Below are 10587 nucleotides of genomic sequence, written 5' to 3' on the forward strand. Positions count from 1 at the left end.
CAGGGGTACCCAAGTCCGGTTCTCGGGAGCACCGCTCCAGTCTGCTTTCGATGTCTTCCTCCTCCAACACAACTGATTTTTTTAAAGAAATAAAACCGCTGTCTCCTTTTTTTGATGAACACAAACCTTATTTGATACTGTATCTTTGTGTTGGTCATTATGCTGGTACTCAGAAAGATACAGGTGGTGATTCTTGTTGTAGCAAGTTTGAGAATCACTGCTCTTCTAGCTAATAACGTTTCACTCACCGACCCAATGAAAGTGGCCCGTGGCCACCAATTTTAGGTCCCGAGCCTCCAGTGTCGAGGACACCGTAGATGAAATGCACCCATGTGAAAGAAACAGCGGTTTCTTTTTTATGAAGCTACAAACTTACATTTGACACATGATCCACGTTCATCAAATGCTGGGTCAGGAGTTCACATCGCCAAGCCGTTCAAGTCTATATTAAGACCAGGAATTCATTTTGTTGTAAACCAAAGAAGAAGAGAGTCCCTCCGTGGGGCACAAACATCTTTATAACCTCACATTGAATTCCGTGCATAAATAAATTTATTACAGAAGGGTGTAATGGTGCATTCATATTGCCGGTATTAGGTGAGCGACTCCCTGCAAGTGCTGCTGGAATGGGGACACTCTCAATGTGTGCCGAGGAAACTAGAGACGTCGGAGGCAAAAACAGCAGTATTTATACCCTGGAGACATTCACTACCACAGTGCCTGAAGCTGTGTGTGTGCGTGTGTGTGCGTGTGTGCGTGGGTGTGCGTGTGTGATTATATGTGAATGTGTGGGTGTGTGAACAAGAGGCTGTTGTCATCCGGACTGGAGAGACTAGACACTCTGGTCCACCTGGTTGAAGAGGCTCTCATCTACTATTCTTGAATGGACAGCATTTAGATACTCAATCCAATCACATTTATTACAAGAGCTCTTAAAATGGCTGCCACTGCGAAGATAAAAGGTGCCTTAAATGAAATCACACTGAGAGGTTTCAAGGGGCTCTTCTCATCTAACTGGAAGGTCACTTAAGTAGTGCATCTTCTTGTGTGATTCAGAGCAACAATGACACATAAAGAGCGTCAAATTAAGTGACCATTAATATTGTCACTGGTCTCACTGACTGAACATTATTATATTGAGGGTTTTTGAAATGGGATTGGTTATTTTGTTCTTTATAAAACGCCAGTGGTTCTTGAAGTTTTTGCACATGAACCACTTAAAAAAATACTACGCTTTTCAAGTATCACCGACATTACAAAACAGTAGCGTAGTAGACCCACGTGTTCATCAAACACAAGACTGAGGTTTCATTCCTAAAAATATATCTAATACTACTGTAAGACACTGGAACATTATGCCCAGCTTGAACATCACTGCATGTAACTGTATGAAAAAAACAGTACCTATCCAATTAAAATGTGTTCCATATAAAAGTTTAATAAACATTAAATTGTACCTGAATAAAAGCTCAAAGAGAAAACAGTTATTAAAGATAAAATGCTTTAAAAAGTTAAATACAACTTTTTCATATACAGTACCACTATAGGGAGCCTGCGTGCAGTGGTACTATGGTACCAAAAATAGCTATACGTTGTATAGCTGTACATATGCTTCTTGACATTATGATAACTTTCTCTCAATTGACTTATACAACTGAAAAGTTTCAAAATTATTTATTCTGGTCTCGTTTTTTTTTCACATAAGAAAAATGTGCTTTTTCAGTTTCTGTACCCTGTGTAAACTTCCATGAAAGGGAAGTAACCGTCTCATCCCCACTCTGATGATGAAGCACCAGGAGTAACTTGGGTGGGAAGCGGGGGATCTAACCTGAACGCTTCCAGCTGCGAGGCAACCAATCTTTGACCATGATCTATCCCAACCTTCTCCTCGGAAATGTCCTTTCAGGGGAGTGAGACTCGTACTCTTGCTGCATCTCAAAGCCATGTATGGTTTGAGGCACAGTAATAAAGTAAACAGATTTGTGTGACTAGCTGTGTGTAGGTGGACAAGCTACAGTTGTGATTGGCCACAGCGGTGCTGTTGTAAACTATTTTGGCTTGGTATTTGTTATTAAACAAAAAAAGACTTTTGTCAGAACAGCTGATTGGAAATGTTTTGAAGCTTAAAAATAATAATAATAAGAACATGACCATGCTTATCCTGCACATAAAAAAAAGTCCCTCTGCGATATACAAAGCATGTTTATGTTTACAGGGTTTGATTATTTGAGCGTATTGCTCATATTGTATATTTGGCTCAATTAAAGGATCTCCGGAAACTCACGCAATGTTTTGAGCTCAACTAAAAACAAGTGCACAAAAACTGCATTTTTAATTGATTGTATCTACACCCACCCATTTGTTTTGTAGACTGCTTGTCCTCATTAGGCTCATATGAGAGATGGAACCTATCACAGCTGACTTTTGGCCAGAGGTGGGGAAAACCCTGGACTAGTCGCCAACCAATCACAGGGCACATATAGGCAAACAGCCATTCACACTCTCATTCAGATATAAGGATAATGTAGTCTTTAATGAATTAATTTTTCTAGTGGTTTTGATTTCAGAATTGTGAGGCAGGCATGCTACCCAATATACCATCTGTTACCTATTTACTGTACGTATATGTAATGACATTAGGTAAGATGAAGGATTATGATTCACAATACAGTATTAAGGTCTGTGTAAATATGTTTGTGCATGTGATATCAAAATAACTTCATAAAACCAAGTGACATAATTGATGATAGCGATTATTTGCTTGCATCAATATCTAACAGGATGCACATCACTCTAAAAGTGTTTTGAGAAGTAACAAAAATACAAAAGTACTTCTTGTTCTCAGATGACTTGGTGCATACTATTTTTGTGAGTCACATCAGGATTCCCTACATCCCATAATAGCACCCTCCAGTGCTCTGTGTGAATTTTAGTCCAATGTATGGTACAGTGTTGTTATTTATTTTTTGCAGTGAATTTATACAGTAGGGTGGATCATTCCACTTATTAACACATTCTCTTTTGCACAGTATGAAAATAGCAGTAGTAAAGTATTTACATTTCAATCTATTTAAAATATCGAGGGACAACCCTCCTCCAGAATATGCTTAGCAGAAAATGCATTCAGTACATTAAATTATACAAAACAGGACTGTTACATATGTAAAAAAAAAAAAAAAAAAAAAGATAGGTATATAAAGCTATTGTACATCCAATACAATAAATAAAATGAAAAAAACATTCCTCTAGAAAGATGACAGTAAATCCTAGAATGACTGTCTCTGTCCATGTGCAGTAAATGCCCGTTAGCTGCCTCTCCGTGCCAGGGGCGGAGCCAAAACATGGCTAATGGGTGGGCCTGGAAAAATCAGGCTGGGCCTGAATATTTCCCTCACTGAGCACAATCCTCCTGTCCCGACACATCATATATTCAAATAAAATGACAGACTGAATAATATGAAGTTCAGATCTTCCTTAGACAACCACAATTATGCCATTCTTAACATTCAATACAATAAAAAAAACAACGAAAAAACACAAATTCAAAAACAATTTCATAATAATTTACAAAACATTTAAAAGCATATTTTTTTCATGAATCTCCACGGGTGGGCAGTCTGTCAATCTGGGTGGGCCTGTGCACACCCAGGCCCACCCATAGCTCCGCCACTGCTCCGTGCACAGTGCAAACAACAAAATGCACCCAGAGCCTTCCCCTCTGCTGCTAAATATTCCTTTTCGAATTTAATTTTTACGACAAGGGTCTCTCTGTAGCCCACCTTCATTTTTGGGGGTACATGACACCTTCTGTATACTGCGGTAGTTTTGTTTTGTCTGCAATCCATTTGTTGTATTGGGTGAGCTGAGTGTAAACCCCCGGATTGTTCTCCGTAGCGCAGCCAATGCCCCAGCTCACAATCCCAAACTGAAACAGCCGACCGGAGGCTTCACACACTAGTGGACCACCTGAGTCACCCTGTAAGGAGAAGACACACGTCAATCAGTGCCTCATGCGCAATGTGAGAAGTCATGTCCATCCATCCATGGTCCAACACAAGAGTTGTATCAAACATTACACATGAACAAAGTTACATTCATTCCAAGCTCACCTAAATTCATGATGAGCATAAGCAATATAGATAACGGGTGAACTTGAGTTATACTTTCACCATTTAGGAGGACAAAACATGGAGATGCCGGGGATTGAACCCGGGGCCTCATACATGCAAAGCATGCGCTCTACCACTGAGCTACATCCCCATACAAGACCCGCAGTCTATATTCAGGCAACAAACTTATGCCCTCTAGGGGAAGCAGCAGCAATGACAGTTTTACAGCAGTGCAGAGTCTAAAGTCCTAAACATTGAAGTTCAACAAAAGACATCTCGAGAAGACTCAGAGGTTCTACAAAATAATCGTCATGTGAGGCTCCAGCAAATTTCACGAGACTTCAGTTCACTAAGTGGCTCAAGGATTCATTTCACTATTGTCTTTTTCTTTTTCTTAGTTCTTTGTGTGTGACGTCACCACAGAATTGTACAAGTGATAGCAATGAGTTAAAGTGTCATGACAGAATACAACAGGAAAATAATTTTACTGCAACATAGAAAAGAATCTACTGTAATGTGAACATGTAATAAAAAGGTAAGGTAGACAACAATCAATACTTTATAACCAATTAAAAACCAATTGCATGCACAAATTCATTTTTACCAAGTAAATGCTAATGTAAATAGCATTTAGCTGAAAGAATAATGGCTATTGACTAACATGCAAATGATTTGAGAAACCTACTATGGTGATTACTTTTGCTGTTTTTGTTTTGTTTAATTTTTCAGTGATTAACTTGCCTTTCTTGTATGGCAGTTCACAATGTTAAACTATTAACAGGTTAAAACATGATCTTAACATTTAACAGTTTTTATGAAGGTGACGGTTTGAGTCTGGAACAAATACATTCCCTTTGCAGTTGGGAAATACTGTACTGTATTTCCTATAGTTGCTTTTGTTCACACGGCTAAATTTTGGATGCAATGTGCTTAAGTTCTTGGAATGGACGGGCTTACTCACCTTGCAGGCGTCCATACTCCAATTGGGTCCCGCAGCACAGAACATGTTGTCAGTGAGCAGATTTGCATACATGGAATTTTTCTTACAGTGAGACTGGGAGAGAAGATTCACACGGGCCTCCTTCAAGTACTGAGAGTACTGCATTGCTCCTGCAGATAAGACTTCTGTTAGAAATGCTAGATTTTTATCTGTAGTGTCCACAACTATTTCACAGTTTATCCACTGTGGACTCACTGTGTCACAGATTTTGGTGTGGAATTCCATCTGTCACGGAAATCCCTCCTACATCGCAAACATTTTTATGGTTTTGTTGACAGTTTTTACGTAAATATAACAGTCTAGTCAGGTATGGCCTCATGTGTGCAGCTGGCCTGAGGCATTACTGCCATCTGGGGGTGATTCACAGCACACAGCACTTATCAGCACTGTACAGTATTTTCTTTTCATTTTTTTTAATTTCTAAAGTTAATTATTTTTTTGTTCAAATTGACAATGTGTTGAAAAAGTTATAAATGTGTTTACATCGTATGGGAAGGGTAAAACTGTTTTAAAAACATTCTTCTATGGTCTTTCTAGCCGAGCAGCGCAGTGACCTAGTGGTTAGCACATCTGCCACACAGTTCAGCGGCTGAGGGGTTCGAATTCGGGGTGCGGCCTTCCTGTAGGGAGTTTGCATGTTCTCTCTGGCTTCTTCCCACATTCCAAAAACATGCATGTTAGCTTCAATGAAGACTATTGTAAATTGTCCATGAGTATGAATGTGTGTGTGAATGGTTGTCTATCTGTATGTGCCCTGCCTCTCCCCCAAATTCAGCGAGGATAGTTTCCAGCTCACCTATGCCCCTAATGAGGATAAGTACAAAAAATGGGTTTTCCCTATATTTAAGAATAAGAATAAGAAGGCCTTTATTGATCCCACAGTGGGGAGATTTTCCTCATTACAGCAGGAAAGATATAGGTCACACAGAGACAGCGGCATAATGTAGCCGTTATCAAAAAAACAATCTAAATATACGCAGTAACCATGTGTATATACACGTGTATATATATATACACACAACAACATACATCTACACATAAAGTAATCGTGTCAATGAAATTGTTAGGCCACGCCTCTTTTCCCACTGACAAAGGCACTTTGTTGCTGTTATAGCTACATAGGGGATACTGTAGCAACAGTATATTGTTTTACCATGACTGTAGAGGAAAAACATACCAAACTGTTGGTCATTACGTTGTACCTACCAGATCTCTCCCTGCCAAATCCTGCGATGACGCACTGAAAGCCAACAGGAAGTTGAGTGTGAGGTGGAGGAAGACAAACCGTGCGAACAGATTCTGATCGCACAGCACATCGCCCATCACTGCTTTTGATCTTCAATAAGGCTGAAAGGACAGACAAAAGCTCTTCACAGAGTGCACGGAGATAGCTTTTTACACAAAGCCTTGCTTGGGCTCACCTATGTCATTGTTGTAGTTGGTCTCATTGTATGCTTGGTGGAGGATCATTTTTTCCACAGTGAATTTCTGCTCGTTGACCTCATCCGTTTCGTTGATGGCACTCTTCCCCAGGAACACAGACAAACGCTGGATGTTGGTCTCGTCACTGAACCCAACACACACACACACACACATTGATCAAAATGAGTCAGAGCTTTTATCAAGTGAGAATTGCAGCAGAGGAAATGATAACACGCAGAATTGATGCGTGTTTGGCCGCACCCGTCAGGGAAGCAATGCGCAGCCGTGAGAACCCAGCACGGAGCTATGAGGGAGCCGCCGCAAAAGAACTTGTGGCGCTGATGAAAAATGGCGGCGACCCACGGCTGCGACCGCACGCCTATGAACGAACCGCCAACAATTCTGAGCATCCTTCGCTTAGATGTCTTGCCACATGTCAGTTCTGCAAGAACGGTAAGGAAGGGAATCATCAGTGCCGGTGCGTCGTCAGGGGATGTTATTGTGACAAGTTGGTGGGACTACCTGTATCCACAGCAACAGGAGGCTTTACTGTTGTGGAACCTGGAGGGCAACATGACAACCTTAGAAAGTGCAAATCAAACTGAGAATATGTTTTTTGATTTCAATGTCTTACATTTGGGAACGTCGCAGAATTCTCTCACGACTCTCTTCCCTCTTTTGACGCGGCACCAGGGCTTCAGGCGCTGGTCAGGATTCCTACAAGTGAAACATTTACAGTGGTGCCTTTAACGTACAAGTTTAATTCGTTCTGTGACCACATTCGTAACTTTTCCCTATTGAAATGAATGGAAATGCCAATAATTTGTTCCAATGCCCCAAAAAACATCAACACAAAATTTTGCAACAGCACTGTAATGTACTAAATAAGTTAAGTCAGTAAGACAAGTCACTCACTACTCAAACTTTAAACTCATTATAACAAAAAAATGTAAGAAATACCAATGTTCCTATTTTGCATTTATTTGCTTTTATGCAAGTTAAAATGTTTAAATGTTAGTTTAAGCATTGCCTGTACATGTAATAAAGGTTTTATGATGCTTATCGTGTGCATTCGGAACACGTTTACAGCAGTTTTCAAATGGGAATTTGCTTTGAATGCATTGTGTTTGAAATTAAAATCGTGTCGAAGCTCAAATTAAGTATCAATTCAGCAAAGTCAATTCATGCCTACCTGCAGTATCTATGATTCCCGATTCCAGATGAGGCGCCCCAGGGGTTTTTGAACCTGTTCCAGTTAAGACACCGTCGCCCATTTGTTGTTTTGGAAATAATTCCTCTGTAACTGCTCCCATCCCCTGACCAACACCCTTCTGAAGCATCATCTTTGAAAACAGTGAAAAATTGTGAATGAATCCACACAAAAGAAAATCAAAATACACAAGTGAAGAACAGTAAGCTCACCTTGATGCGAGCGTGTATGGCTTGGTGACCGCTTAATCCACTTCTTTGAAATTGCCTGATAAAGAAAAAGATTTACTAATGTATTTTAAAAACAAAACACACAAAAAATAATAATGTGGCTCAGTGGCCGAGAATGAAATGAAATCTTGCATTTGAAATGTACTTACAACTTCAATACTGACAACTGCAATGATAGACAGGATGACTAACAAGTTCATCTTTACTTCTGCTTTCGTGATATTTTGGTCTGGGCAAGAACTAGAAAAAAAAAGGGGAATAGAAGATATCAATACAGAATGCCCTTATAGGGAGATTATCTGAAGAGATACAAGAGGACAGACGCACATGTGATTACTAGGAAAGACGGTGAAGACAAGGTGATCAAGTACATCAGTCTACTGTAGACACATTTGTGTCAATTGCATGTCTTTATTTATTACAGTATCAGACGAACTTAGAATATCTAAATATTTTCTCATAACACAACACAGTATCAATGTGATTGCAATGAAAATACACGATTGCATGCTCAGAACTGCACTTTCTCTTCACTTTCTTACAACACAAAATACAAACTTAAACATAGAATAAAAACTGCTTGATTGGAGATGCATACCTTTCTGTTGCAAGACAGTGTAAACAATCCTGATGAAGAGATTTTTTCTGAAGTTGTTGTTTTTTTTCCCCTCCACGTGTCTTGTTTCTTGCTGTGTTTTGAGTCCTGAGCTCCCCTGCATCCCTCCCATTTATAAATGTAGAAGCTGGGAGGAGGAGTTTAATGCGAGGCCCACGAAACGTCAGTCACACAAAACAGCTGACCATCACGATTGACATCACCAAAGAATTGCTCATGATGTGTGACATCAGCACTGTCGAACAGAAGAAGTATATCCAAAATTGGTAATAAAACAGGCACCCACGCTTTTGCCAAGACGAGTGCAACCCCACATTGACAATTTATTGTACAATAGGAAGCAAAAACAAGTCTACATGGCTGACATTAATCTTACAATGTGGACATTGGTTTTAATGGGCTGGTTGTTGACAATTGCTTCTCATAGTTTAGGTTTGTATATCAAATGCATTAGTATACTGTAGTGCATACAATACAATAAGTACAATATACCGGTAGTGCAAAATGAACGCTGATAGATTCCAACTGAAGGATCTGTATCTATATGAATACTGAGGCCGACACAACTTAAAGACTGAATGCTAATTTAAAGGTGTGCACCAACAATTAATTGTTTGAATTGTAGTGGTTAGATAGTTACATTATGCACAGAAACAAGTTTTGATGAAATTATTTGTCATTGGCACACCCCAAAAATGGTTTGGACACATCCAAACTGACAAAAACACTCCTCGGTTTGCACAAGAATACATGTATAAGGCAAATCTTACAGTGCTGTATAAATAAATTGACCACATTTTATGTAATAATGCAATTGTTTGTAGTATCGCGGTGGCATATACAGTACAGGGGATTTTGTCTTTGAAATTCCCTTCCAAAACACTACCTCATAGGTGACGACTTTGTTAGTCACATTTCCGCTTTCCTGATGATCAGTGTATTAGGGATGACTACGGTACATGCTACAGTTAAATCATGACCAAGGCAGGAAGCGTGAAACACAAACAGGAACAATAATGAAAACATTCATTTACTTATTGTTTGCAGTTGTTCCATAAGGGACAGTCACTTCAAGGTTGCATGCACTCAACCTTGTGTTTTGTTTGTTTTACAATGCAAGCTGATTCCCTCCTTGGCATGATCACAAATGAAGTTATTCATCCTGGAGGCCTCAGACTCTGGGCACTGTTAATTGTCAGTATGAACAACTCAGACATGTATTCAAATGTTATTCATCTGATCAAATTAACAGAGTCTACCTTGTTGGTCACTGGTTTTGATACAGTTGACCTTTCCAGAGATGGCAGATATGTTTTGGAAATAAAAAAGAAATGCTGTGAGATTCAATACTTATTAAAACGAACATTTAAAGGGACATATTATGGAAAATGTACTTATTTATGGAAGATAGCTTAGAGCGGCCAGTAGAGCGGTAATACCGATTAAACAATGAATAAAAAGACAAATGTCTCTTCCTTTTATGGCCAATTCCGGTTTTTACTGCAGAGCAACGACAGCGACAACAATGGATATCGTGCCTTAGGGACCTAGATGACTAGACGATGAGCTTAATTGTATTGTGAAGTCAATCAGGAAGGTGGCGGCGAAGGGGGTACGTGCTCGTGTAGATCTTCTCCTCCGTGGTGACAAATAAATTACCCTCAAAGAACCGAGCCGGGGAAAAGTGTACATCATTGCTACATGTGACGTAACGGACCAATCAAAAAAAGTGAATGCGGCGTCGTATACGCAGCAACAATTTCTGTGTGCACGGCATTTGTTGCAGACCTGTTGCCATAACAACCCAGGCTAAAGCTACTGTCGACAAACAAGGCTTGTCTTTCCATCAAAGCATATCACTTCTACATACAATACTTACTTAGATCCTCTGTACTACTTTACTTTTCAGACAGGCCTTTGGCACTATCTTGCAGGGTTTTTCTGAAAGACCACAATACCCTCACAAACTGCTGATTTGAGCAAGACAAGAATAGGGTGTG

At 39.7% G+C, this 10587-nt stretch overlaps 1 protein-coding gene and 1 non-coding gene across 2 annotated transcripts; both read right to left on the reverse strand.

The window, feature by feature from the left end:
* Positions 1-2940: 2940 nt before the first annotated feature.
* LOC147139832 (urokinase-type plasminogen activator-like) lies at positions 2941-8697 on the reverse strand. Its single transcript, XM_086045129.1, has 11 exons — positions 8570-8697; positions 8121-8211; positions 7954-8008; positions 7724-7874; positions 7166-7248; positions 7054-7092; positions 6793-6973; positions 6531-6676; positions 6316-6456; positions 5071-5219; positions 2941-3976 (listed from the first exon to the last, which is right to left on the reverse strand). The coding sequence occupies exons 2-11, from the start codon at positions 8169-8171 to the stop codon at positions 3782-3784; spliced, it is 1191 nt and encodes a 396-aa protein (XP_085901255.1). The 5' UTR covers positions 8172-8211; positions 8570-8697; the 3' UTR covers positions 2941-3781.
* Positions 4189-4260, reverse strand: trnaa-ugc (transfer RNA alanine (anticodon UGC)). Its single transcript has one exon. It is a non-coding gene; the product is annotated as a tRNA-Ala (tRNA).
* Positions 8698-10587: the final 1890 nt, after the last annotated feature.

Source organism: Filicampus tigris, chromosome 11 (assembly GCF_054856515.1).
Source record: "Filicampus tigris isolate MCC_2025a chromosome 11, RoL_Ftig_1.0, whole genome shotgun sequence".
Taxonomy (NCBI): Eukaryota; Metazoa; Chordata; class Actinopteri; order Syngnathiformes; family Syngnathidae; genus Filicampus; species Filicampus tigris.